This window comes from Erpetoichthys calabaricus, chromosome 8, assembly GCF_900747795.2.
Source record: "Erpetoichthys calabaricus chromosome 8, fErpCal1.3, whole genome shotgun sequence".
In the NCBI taxonomy this organism is placed as follows: domain Eukaryota; kingdom Metazoa; phylum Chordata; class Cladistia; order Polypteriformes; family Polypteridae; genus Erpetoichthys; species Erpetoichthys calabaricus.
Window position 1 is genome coordinate 39,159,915 of NC_041401.2, and position 13,165 is coordinate 39,173,079.

At 41.8% G+C, this 13,165-nt stretch overlaps 1 protein-coding gene across 6 annotated transcripts in view; it reads left to right on the forward strand.

Moving 5' to 3' along the window:
• Nucleotides 1-13,165, forward strand: part of kalrna (kalirin RhoGEF kinase a) — a 797,086-nt gene that overhangs the window by 292,016 nt on the left and 491,905 nt on the right. For all 6 annotated transcript variants that reach the window (XM_051930993.1, XM_051930994.1, XM_051930990.1 and 3 more), the window contains exon 2: nt 4,381-4,455. In XM_051930993.1, coding sequence (XP_051786953.1) covers nt 4,381-4,455 — 75 coding nt within the window. The remainder of the gene's footprint in view (nt 1-4,380; nt 4,456-13,165) is intronic.

The window sequence follows — 13,165 nt, forward strand, 5'->3', positions numbered from 1 at the left end:
CTCAGCTTTCTGTTCTTGGCTGATAGCAGTGGAACCCGATGTGGTCTTCTACTTTTGTAGCTCAAACACCTCAAAGTTTGACGTGGTGTACATTCTAAGATGCTTTTCTGCTCCCCACAGTTTTACAGAATGGTTATCTGAGTGAGTCACTGTTGCCTTTCTATCAGCTCAAACCAGAATGTTTATTCCCCTCTGACTTCTCTCATCAATCTCTGCAGAACTGCCACTCACTTGATGTTTTTGCACCATCTGTGTAAACTCTAGGGACTGTTGTGCTTGAAAATCCCTAGTGCCACATGATTGGCTGATTAGATAATTGCATGGATAAGCAGGTGTACAGGTGCTCCTAATAAGTTCCTAATAATAACCTCTGCTATCCATCCGCCTTTAATTCCACATCTTACATTCAAGGATATCTGAAATATAAGGCTCATGTGCAATGGAAAAACCTCATAACTGCCATTTCTTTTTTTAGTTTTTTTTTTTAGTTTTTGGAGTTACTAGGTCATTCCTGATGTTATAAAATAGTGTTGATGGCCATCCATCCATCCATTTTCCAACCCGCTGAATCCGAACACAGGGTCACGGGGGTCTGCTGGAGCCAATCCCAGCCAACACAGGGCAGGAACCAATCCCAGGCAGGGTGCCAACCCACCGCAGGACACACACAAACACACCCACACACCAAGCACAATTTAGAATCGCCAATCCACCTAACCTGCATGACTTTGGACTGTGGGAGGAAACCGGAGCGCCCGGAGGAAACCCACGCAGACACGGGGAGAACATGCAAACTCCACACAGGGAGGACCCGGGAAGTGAACCCAGGTCTCCAGGTCTCCCAACTGCGAGGCAGCAGCGCTATCCACTGCGCCACCGTGCCGCCCTGTTTATGGCCAAATACGTCTTAATTCTAGTCATAGCACGATGGAAGAAGCTCGTATGTACACAGTATTTTACATACTGCAAGACAAAAACCTGGCAACTCCACTGACCAATGAGGAAAGACCGCCTACCAACGTAGGATCACGTGATTTAAATGCTGCCACTGCGTGATTTAAACGGCAGGTGTTGTTGATTCATCAAAAAAAAATATTGTGTACGTGAAGCTCAGGAAAGTCATAAGAGCAAACAAAGCCTTTGTTAAGGTCTTCCTTCATATTTGTAAGTGACTAGTAGATATACTATAGTTGGCCCTTCTTGAAAGTCATTGATGCTGTTAGTCCTATTAAGATAAATCAAAGCATTTATGAAGGTCTTTTTAAAAAGCAGCGAGTGACTGAGGGATGTAGTATTTCTAGCCAATACTGTAAGTTGCCGTTAGGGATTTCTAAGTGTTTGTTAAGGTCCTGATACTGTATACTGGAAGGATGCTCAGAATCTACCCGTAAAAAACAAAATGACTCCAATGAGACCCCAAGTGAGTTAAAAGAAGGTGTTTTATGAAATAAGCAATAAACACAGGGAGATGAAAATAAGGAAGCTCTCAATGTATCAAACTAAAAAACTCAAACTCCAATGGTTTAGGTCCTATCTTTCAGATAGAAGTTTTTGTGTCAGTATTGATGATTTTACTTCCACCTCTGTTGCCCTCCCCTGGGGGGTACCACAGGGCTCCATCCTGGGACCTCTTCTGTTCTCCTTGTACCCACTGCCACTCGGCACTATTTTTCGGAAACACGGTATTTCCTTTCATCTTCATTTCCCTCTGAAGTGCCAAGGTCCATGTTCTGTCCAGCCCCTGCTTGATTGCCTTATTGACATAAGGAGTTGGATGGCATTAAATTTTCTAAATTTTAATGAGAACAAAACAGAAGTCATGCTATTTAGGCCCAATAGCACCAGCGTTACCCCCTGCATCGACCTTTCCACTGTGGCTCAATTTGAAAAATCCACGATCACAAATTTAGGTGTAAAAATGGATTCCACTTTAAAACTTGATAGCCATATGAACGCAGTGGTAAAATCTTGCTTTTTCCAGTTGAGGCGGCTGTCAAAAATTAAGCCTGTGTTGTCTAAGCGCAACCTTGAAACAGTGATACATGCTTTTATAACATCTCGTCTAGATTACTGCAGTGCACTTCTTTTTGGAATTAGCCAGGCCTCCATGGCTCGCCTACAGCTGGTGCAAAACGCTGCTGCTCGATTTTTAACTGGCACAAGAAAGCATGAGCATGTTACCCCGATTTTGGCTTCCCTCCACTGGTTTCCAATTCGTTTTCGAATCCATTTTAAGATCCTTGTATTTGTTTTTAAATCTTTTAATGGGTGTGCCCCTCTTTATTTGTCGGAACTGCTACACCCTTACGTACCGTCTCGCTCTCTCAGGTCAGCAGACCAGATGCTTTTACGCATTCCCAAGGCATAATGCAAACTCCGAGGTGATCAAGCTTTTTCAGTTGCAGCCCCAAAACTCTGGAATGATTTGCCGTTGCACGTTAGGTAGACTCCTTCGCTAGCTGCCTTTAAATCCTATTTAAAAACACATTTTTACTCTCTGGCTTTTAACCCTGTATAATATATTGGCTATTTGTATACTTTTTATAGTTTCTATTAAGAATCTCTTCAGTTCTTATGTGTTTATGTGTTGTTTTTCTTTGTACAGCACTTTGGTCAGCCTTGAGGTTGTTTTTAAAGTGCTTTATAAATAAATTAAATAAATAAAAAGGAAAACAGTAAACTTACTGCGTCTCTTTACCTTTTAATAGATTCTATATTCCCACCTGTCAGTTGAGGTGCTTACTGCACTTATCCATCTCAAACACACAAAAAACAAACTCCCGTTCTCACCTCCAACACCTTCTTTCCATTCTCCTTGGAATCACTTCCTCCTGCCAGTTGAACCCTTCCACATCTCTCCTCCAATGTCCAAGTTTAATAGCTGTTTGGTCAAAAGGGCCTTTTAAGGCTCAGTCCGTGCCCACTCCCTTGGAACCACCTCTGGGTCAGGGTCTAACCTCCATTTGGACCAAGAATACCAAAATAGAGTTTGCTCATTGGCTTCTGATGTGCCTGCAATGTCCAGAACAGTATGGCAGTCTTTCTGTTGTCCATTGACACCTCTTGTGTTTACAACTCCTGTCCTCTACCAGCTGAAATGTATTCTCATCCTGGCCCTTACCAAGACTGTCCTCACAATACAAATTAGACGGTGACAAACACAAGCATCTGGGTAGCCCCTATTCTAAAGTGTTACTGACAAATGTCTCATCCATGGGAATTGTGTTGTTGTCAGACCCCAGAACTGAAGGACTTTGAATTAGTGGATTGGTAGTTTAGTCCATTCTATGTACCACATATACTCGCGTTTTAAGTTCTCCCGCAGATAAGTCAGGGCTTGATTTTACCGTATAATTTTCAGTATTTTATAATGTCAGTCGTATAAGTCAAATGCGGAAAACTCACGCTAATGATCCAAGAGATTATGATATTCTAACGCCTACCTTAGAGAGTAACCACGGAGCACACTGCCTTTTTTTCTATTTATTGTCCCTACGTGACCACACCATAATATCCAAACTATTCCAAAGCGACGTTTGCACTGTTTTCTCATACACCTTTATCGTAAGATCATCCCTTATCTGCAATGGAGCATTCGATCAGAAGAAAATATGAAGCTGGTTTTAAATTAAAAGTTGTTGAAGTGGCGAAAGAAATTGCTAACCGCGCTGCTGCCACAAAATTTGATGTGTCTGAGAAACTGATGCGAGACTGGAGGAAGCAAGATGATGTAAAAAAAAAAAATAATTAAGTGTCGCATTTTTGAACAGACGTATAAGTCGGGGTCTGATTTTATGTTTGAAGACCCAACTTATATGCGAGTATATACGGTAGGTTAAGCAGTAATCTCATTATAGAATAGTAGCAGTGCTGTTATGCCCACTACACTGAAGAAGAGCTCACAGCAGCCTCCTGTTCTTAATTAACATCCCGTTGGCTTGAAATGTTGTTCATTTGCCTTCTCCATGGTAGCATTGTGCGTTTTGGCTCCTGATGAATGGATCACCTGTATCAGAGGAGCAGAATCCTGCTGAAACATTCTCTGAGAAAACATTTTTAGATGGAAGGAAGTGAACTATATGACAAATATGAACATTTGAGCTCTCCAGCCTAGCATGTTCACATTACCAGGTTGTGTAGTGCACCTCATGGGGCACTAGGTTTCAAACCATAACATGCTGGTTGTCTCTTTTTAACCAGGTGACCACATGCAAGCTACTTAACCCTTGTGGACTTCAGGTGTAACAAAAAGAAGTGAACAACTGAAAGTCAGCTTGGATAAAATTGTCAGCACTGTTATACAGAGTAATAACTATGGCCTAATGGGTTTATATCAGTTTGCAGTACCTGACATTTCTCCAAATCTGTGCTTTCTTCCAGGGTCTTTCAGAAGCGATGGAATCAAGGCAGCTGACGTTTTGCCAATCCTAAAAGAAAAAGTGGCCTTTGTTTCAGGTGAGTTGCCTGTGAGGTCTGTAGCGTTGACACACAAGTGAACTAACATTCTTTTCCAGCCAGAGAGTCTAGGAATGTACTGGCTGCCATGGATTCTTTAATCAGAAAAACAGCATTTTTGTGTGCCATCAGCTAGCTGAGCGGAAGTGACACGTCATATTAAAAAGGGGACAGATGAAGTGTTAAGAGTGGAAATTTATGCAGGATGAGTGCTACTGAAGAGCTGGACTTAAATCCTCCTCCAAGGATTCAACTGCATTTACACATGTTGATAGATAATTCCTTTGAAAAATAACAATTTTCCTTTTCTTACATTTTTAAAATTCTTTTTATTTGGAATATTGCTTTTACAATATATATACAAGTATATACAAGTCAGAGCACTTTTTTGTAGCCCCTTGTTGACTGTGCACCCCTGAGCCATCAGAAGAAACCCATCTAGGCCTATGGCACCTTTTCAGGAGAAAGTCAGGTAATCCTGTGCAAAGTTAGCATGTGTCCATGCAGGCTTTGGTTACTTTTCCTTCGGTAATGGTGTCTTGACCAGTAGCCTGTCCCACTCACAAACCCTACAGCCCTTGGTGGTGTGATTGTACTAGCGGGGTGAGTTGTGTTGCTAGTGTTAGTTTATGCTGTATTATGACCAGCAGCTCCCCACTGCCGTATACATGTTCTGTGCTCCATGTCCTGTCCTTGGCCCTAGAGAGGTACACTAGCATCAGCTCCTAAACACCACACTACATAGGCACAGAATATGAAAATGCAGTATGGTCTGTGATTTAACTTTATTGTTGATAACCTGCTGTGCGAAAAAAAAATTACATGATAGATAGATAGATAGATAGATAGATAGATAGATAGATAGATAGATAGATAGATAGATAGATAGATAGATAGAACAAGGCACAATGGATAGATAGGTAGAACAAGGCAGGATAGATAGATAGATAGATAGATAGATAGATAGATAGATAGATAGATAGATAGATAGATAGATAGATAGATAGATAGATAGATAGATAGATAGATAGTGTAGCAGTTGGGGGTGCTAGAGCTCCCTTGAACCCTCAGGTACAATGCCAGCCACGAGGTAAAAGTATAATTATTATTTATTAAATAATAATAGTGTGCACCAAGCACTCTACACTCCACACTACACATATAATAAACCAACACTATTCTCTATAAACACAATACCAATCCTCCTCTCCCAGACACTTCGCCACCCTTCCTCCCAGCTCAGCTCAGTGTCTGGGCTTTCCCAGAGTCCTTTTATACCCCCTGACCCAGAGGTGTTCCTGCCCAACAGTCCACAAGTCCTTATTACTTCCGGGTCAGGGTAAAAGTCCTTTTCTTCAACCTGGAAGTACGTCATTTCTCCTGTTCATGTGACCGGGACGCACTTCCAGGTTATAGGGCACGCAAGAGTCCAACAGCCTCCCTACAGCGACTTCCCGGTGGTCTCCAAGGTATCCAGCAGGGTTGTGCATAGAAACTACAAAGTCCATGAGGCCCTGCTGGAATTCGGGGTACATCCATGCTGTCGGGAGAGCTCCTCCTGGCAGCCTGGGGGTGAGGGCCGGAAACTTTCGCCTGCCATCCATCACAATAGATAGATAGATAAGGAGCTGTTTTGAGGCCTGTTTGTAGTGTATGATGATGGGTATCATGAAGCACTGATTATCAGTTGTCATCACTGGCTGATGTACCTGCCACTCCAAGCATGAACAATAAAGGCAAGAAGATGAGAATAAGGGAGCACTCAAAGTATCAAGCAAAAAGGGAAGCAGTAAACCAAATGTGTTTTCCTTCCTCATTTCTAATCCCCTAAGGTTCTTGAATTCCACCAATCATGATGGGTACCTCTCACACTCAAACACACAAAAACAAACTCCCTTCTCACCTCCAACACCTTCTTTCCACTATCCCTGGAATATCCACCTCCTTCTAATAGAACCCTTCTGCATCACTCCTCAAGTCTGTACGTTTAATACCTGTTTGGTTGGAAGGGCCTTCTAAGGCCCAGCTCGTGGCCACTTCCAGGTTCACTTCCCCTGGAACCACCTCCTTGTGTGATACAAATTTACACCACCACCAGTGTTCATGTGCCAGAAGTAAAGAAAGTATAAATGTCTGTCAAGTGAAAGAGACTAAATATGAATAAGCTACTGCCAATCTCATGAAGGCAGAAAATGATGTAAAAGAGAGGTATAGATGGAGATGGATGATCCACTGTGATGACCCCTAAATGGGAGCAGACAAAAGAAGAAGAAGAAGAAGACTGCCCATTTTTTATATTGCTCCATTTGGACCAAGAACACCAGAACCAAAGTGCGTTTTATGATAGTGTGCATGATCAGGGATGGATATGTCAATAATGAATGTCACATTAGATAGATAGATAGACAGACAGACAGACATGAAAGGAACTATGTAAAAATATATAGTTATGAATACTACTATAAAAATAGGCATGGAAGACACTATACCAGATAGATAGATAGACAGATAGATAAAGAGCTGTATTGAGATGCGTGTGACGGTGGGTCTATGAAGCACTGATTATCACATGTCATCACTGCCTCCCTTAGCACTTGGGTCCCCAGTCTGATCAGCCAGTTTGCTTGCTTTCCTGGTGTTTGCGTGGGTTTCCTCCTACAGTCCATACACTTGCTGTTATATTAATTGGTTGGTGATGTTTGCTTTTTTATTCTCAGTGTCTCTTTCACACTTTCTTTTTTTTACAGATTAGCTACACCAGACTACAAGCAGGTTTCATTAGGTTTCTGTTTATTTAGTTTTCCTTTAGGTGTTCTAATGTGACAGCACCCCTTAGCAATGTACATAGTGTGACTTTGTGGTGAAGGAGATGGATATTAATAACTCCCTGCTTGACTCTGAGCAGGTCACGATACCTGCCCCGTCTCAAATGTTTAACAGAATTGAGCTGTCACGTATGAGACCTTTTGGATGAAAGCATCAGCTGAATAAATAAAACAGAATGTGACAGTGGTCCTTACCTTCAAAGTCATATTGAAACTCAAAGGAAGTAGTGTACATGTAATAATTGAAGAAACATTGCATAAGCTATTTTAATAGCTATTAACGCCTCACAACCCTGTATTTGAAAAGAGAGGAATTCAGAAAATGATTAATGGACAGTTTGTGTGACGTCACAGTGTAAAATATGGCCATTAGTGTACAAGTCTTCTACTATTAAGTCTAACATCTCGATCCCTAGAGTGCACTCCATTATGTAATGAGAAGTGGGGCTAAACATGGAAATTGACCCAAAATATGTCCATTGTTCCATGCAGTGATCCATTTATGGATACCAATGTTGACGCCTTTTTCAGCAGCATGGGATTAAACGCTAGCGAGCCAATTAAGACTGTTCTTTTTAAAGTAACCTGGGCATCTTTGGGATGTCACTAAACTGGAGAAGCTGGAGATAAACTCATGCAGATATGTGTGTATATAACATGAAGAACTCCACACAGCCCACTGGAGCTGTGAGGCAGCAGTGTTATCACCCTCTGCACAAAGGAAATTTACAAAAATAAAGGTAATTCTAAATATATAGAGTTTGTCACTATATTTGGCTTATCATTTTTACCAACATCCAACTTAGAGTGTTTTTCTTTGAGGAGATTTCCCATGTCGGCCTGTTGGCACAGAGCATAGCATTTCTGCTTTTTCTGCTCGGCATCATTAACCATTTTACACGTACAGCATGGCCTCATTTATAGGATCACAGTTTACAGAATATGCAGTATTACTACTGCCACTTTAGGCGATTTGCCGAGGGTCGCGCCGTCAGGCAGCAGAGGGGATTATACGTGCAGTCTCGTGGTTTCCTGTACAGGTCTCTCTGCCTGCCAACATTTATATTGTTATGAGGTATTGACCAGAACTGAGTCCCATAGGCACCTTTTTTTACAGGTCACGGATAATTTTTCAGCCAATTTCTGTGAAGCGTAGTCAGTAGTCATTTGTTTGTAAAATTTCTTTTATTACATATAGTGAAATACAAATATAATGATGTATGTAAAATATATACTGTACTGATCATGTGAAGACATTTTAATAAAGAACATCTTAGGAGTAGCATGCAGTGTATCTTTACATGCCCTTATGACAATGTGCTTGAGATTTAGTCTTCATTAAGACGCCTCTCCATTCATATTCTTACGGATTCTGTTTTTATGCTCTTAATTACTATTTCAAACAGAACTTTTGGGTTTAAGGCAGGGATCCACCCTTATGGCGTTCCAATCCACTGCTGGATGCACTTCCACCCCACACTCATACTGAGCCAAATATTTAAACCTGATTAACCTAACGTGAAGGGGTTTGAGATGTTCAAAGAAACCCGCACACCCTGCTTTATGGTCAATCGCAAGTGACCATCATGGGAAACTGCAGCCTCTTTGTTCATGAACTGAGACTGGCGCTGGTCAGGTGTCTCAAATAAGTTGTCATCTAGCACCCAAACATTAGCAGTTAACAGGCCTTTGAATGGCTCAGTTGTGAGCAGGGCAGAAATTTCAGATGTGAGGCTATTAGCGAAGACGGTCTTTCTGAATGATGGCTCCAAGATGCAGACCTGTCTTTAGTTTGCCATCTAATGGTCAGCATCATTTGGAATTTGCACAAATAAATGAAAGCATTGCTATGTTTGTGTTTGTTTATTGTTTGTGCATTTAATAGATAGATAGATAGATAGATAGATAGATAGATAGATAGATAGATAGATAGATAGATAGATAGATAGATAGATAGATAGATAGATAGATAGATAGATAGATAGATAGATGTTAACGTTTACACCCCCACCACCCCCCAACACCCATATACCATACCCCCCCCCCCCTCCCCATTTGGAATTGTAGAGTTGCATAGTGTGGGGGAGGAGTGATCTCCTCAGTCTGTCAGTGGAGCAGGACATTGACAGCAGTCTGCCGCTGAAGCTGCTCCTCTGTCTGGAGATGATCCTGTTCAGTGGATGCAGTGGATTCTCCAAGATTGACAGGAGCCTGCTCAGCACCCGTCGCTCTGCCACAGATGTCAATTTATGTTAATTCAATTGATAATTTATACCAAGACACTGTCCAAGTAGACATGTTCACAGCTTGTGTTGTATCATTGCCAAGTCCAGTCCCAGTGTGCTGTCAGCCGTAAACCACAGCTATTGTTGCGATTGCCGGCTGTCGCTACCTAATGCAGACTTCAGTTGCATCACAGCTCCCCATTTGACAGAACAGAAACAGTAAAGGCTACAAAAGGAGAGACACCTGCTGTCATGATTAGTTCACTTAAAATAGTGAGAAAGGTGTGAGGCCTCCAGAAGACCCACAAACCAGGCCAGGACCTTCACCAGCCTGCCAAAAGGTAGACCACGCCCCAGGCAGCCTGACCCCAAACTCTACAGGCCCAAATGAGAGCCTTGCTTTAAAAGTGCAAACATATCCCAGAATATACTAAAACTGCCCCTCAAGCGAGTAGAACTGCTGAACCTTGGCTTGAGTGACAAATCTTATACAGAATCTTTAAAAATGAAGAAATGTATTCATAATGAACAAAAGAAGAGTAGAAATTTCAAAAAGACATTAAATGAGATAAAAAATGGCTTTTCTAAAACAGCAACCCAGAGCAAACAATTTCTAATACATGAACAACTGCTGGGACCATCTCTTACACCTCAGTATAAAGGCTGAAGGTGGTCCCAGCCACATTGATATCAGGGTGGTCTTGCAATTTTGGGACTCATCACAAAGTACGAAGAGCATAGAAACATAATACTTACATCTCGTCCTAACTTCTCAACCGCATTTACTGGTTGGGGTCACTGGGGCAGCAGGTCACGCAGGCCAGTCCAGACTTCCCTGCCTCCAGTTACAGATTTCAGCAGTTCCTGGGGAATTCCCAGGTAAAATCACTCCAGCTTGTTGTATGTCTGCTGTAGGGTCTCCACCCAGTTGGAGGTGCCCAGAGTAGCGCTACGGGGTGCCCCCAGGTACAGCACGCCTAAGCCAACTCAACTGGCTCTTCTCAATCCAGAGGAGCAACGACTCTACACTGAGGCTCTTCCTAATCACTGAACCTCTCACCCTAATACAGGCTGGTAGAGCTCCCATAGAACAGCTGCCCCGACTTCTAAATAATTAAAGAAAACCTAATCAATGAAAAATAATATTTTACTTAAAAACAAACCAATGAGCAACAGATAGAAACCTAATAAACAACTGAAATATTAATCAAACAAGAAGTAAACAAGCCAGGGCTGACCCATAACACCTGCTGCTGAATGAGCACACGACCTCCACTGCTCATTGCACAATTCTGAATGCGAAAATAAATGCATTTCTCTTAGGTATCTTTGTACAATTGTAAATACGAGAAACAATTGTGTTGATGTATCTTTAAAGGGGAGCTGCCATTTGTGCCATCACCTTTAACTTGTCCACTTGAGTAAATGGAAGACGTATGCAGACAAAAAGCAGGCCAAGCAGTAGTGTGGTGTGGGAAAGTGAGGCTGAAAAGGCAGAGTGAGCCACTACATAATATCATATCCTCACAGTTGCAGCAGATGTCAAGCCCTTTGCTAAATGGGCTGGGGGACTACCTGTTAGCTCATCTGGATAAACTGCTGCTTACTGACTCAGAGGTCCTGAGTTCATGGCCAGCTTCTGTATGTGAGGACGAGAAATAAAGAGGAGCAGCGCATTGAGGGATTTGTCACCAGCACATCCTCAACTGAGGGAGTGGAGCTTTAGTGTGCTGATTTAGTGTTACACCCATATTTATTACAACACTTTTTAAAAGTACTTCATGCATTTTATTTCACAGTATGAGGCGAGGCACATTTTTTTTGCAATAGATATGTTCAAAGTAATTTTTTTTGTTCAAGCTGATTCCTGTTTTACTTTTTTCAAACTGAGCTCTGTTTTTAGTTCCTGTTCAGAAATCAGCTTGCAGCAAGCACAGAGGACACTGATTATCTTTTAACCTCCATGAAACCTCTCTGAAGTCAGGCTGCTTTATCATGCATCATGCTGCCCCCTACAGACACTGTACAGATTTACGCTGTTACTGTAATACTTTATTACTTGCAACAATTCCTACATTTTTCATTTAAAGAATACAGATATTCTGTGGATTCATAAAGTATTCAGACCCCTTCACTTTCTACACACTGTATTGTAAATGCATTTCCCTCAGGCATCTTTGTACAATTGTAAATACGAAAACAATTGTGTTGATGTATCTTTGTAGGAGAGCTGCCAGATTTTTTAAAATAGATAAATGTTTCATTTATAATATTCCTACACTCAATAACCCATAAATGTGATAACATATTTTCACAATAGTTTGTAAATTTATTAAAAAACAGAAACTGAAATCTTTTAGATCCTTATTCAGTACTTTCTTAAAGCCCGTTTGGCAGCAATTACAACTTTGAGTTTTCCAGAGTTTGCACACTTGGATTTGGGAGTTTATCCCATTCTTCCTGGCAGATCCTCTCATGCAGTGTTAGATTGGATAGGAAGTGTCTGTAAACTGCCATTTTCAAGTCTCTCCACAGATGTCCTATGGGGTTTAAGTCAGGGGATTGGATGGTCCATTCAAGAACAGTCAGAGACAGTCCCAAAGCTACTCTAGGACTGTCATGGCTGTATGCTTCAGGTCATTGTCCTGATGCATGGTGACCCGTCACCTCAGTCTGATGTTGCATGCACTCTAGAGCAGCACTCTGTATTTGACTGCATTCATTCTTCCTGTCCCTGCCTCTGAGAAGCACCCCATAGCATGATACTGTAGGGAGGATATTAGGCTGGTGATGCTGCCTGAAGAGTTCAATTTTTTATCTCATCAAATTAGAGAATCTTGCTCCTCATGTTGTCCGAGTCCTTTAAATGTGATTTGTCAAATTCCAAGTGGGTTGTCATATGTGCCTGATTGATGGAGTGCTGCTGAGATGGTTGTCCCATCTCAGCAGAGAACTTCTGAAGCTCTGTTAGTGTGACCATTAGATTTTTGGTCACCTCCATGGTTACTCAGTTTGGTGAGACAACCAGTTCTTGGAAGAGTCTTGGTGGTTCCATACTTCTTCCATCTCACAACTATTGAGGCTTTGTGCTCCTGGGAACATTTAAAGCTTTATAATTGCTTTATATCTTCACCCTGATCTGTGGTTCACTACAGTTTTATCACAGGGGTCTACAGAGTTCCTTGGACTTCATGGCTTGCAGTATGAATTGTGGACCTCATATACACAGCTCTGCACAGTTCTAAACTTTGTCTAATCAATTCAGTCTGCCACAAGTGGACTCCAGTCAATAGTCACATCTCAAGTATCATCAAAGCATGTTGGATGCACCTCAATGCAGTTCGGACTGCCACAGCAAAGGGTCTGAAAACTTAAAGAAATGAGATTTCAGTTTTTGATTTTTAATAAACTTGAAAATCTTTCTGTAAACATATTTTCACTTTGTCATTATGGGTGGCACGGTGGTACAGTAGTGGTGTTGCTGCCTTGCAGTAAGGTGATCAGGGTTCTCATCCCGGGTCCTCCCTGCCTGGAGTTTCATGATTTCTCCATGTCTGTGTGGGTTTCTTCTGGGTGCTCTGGTTTCCCCTCACTATCCAAGCAGGTTAGGAGAATTGGTGACGCTAAATTGGCCCACGTGTATGCTTGGGGTGTGTGTTC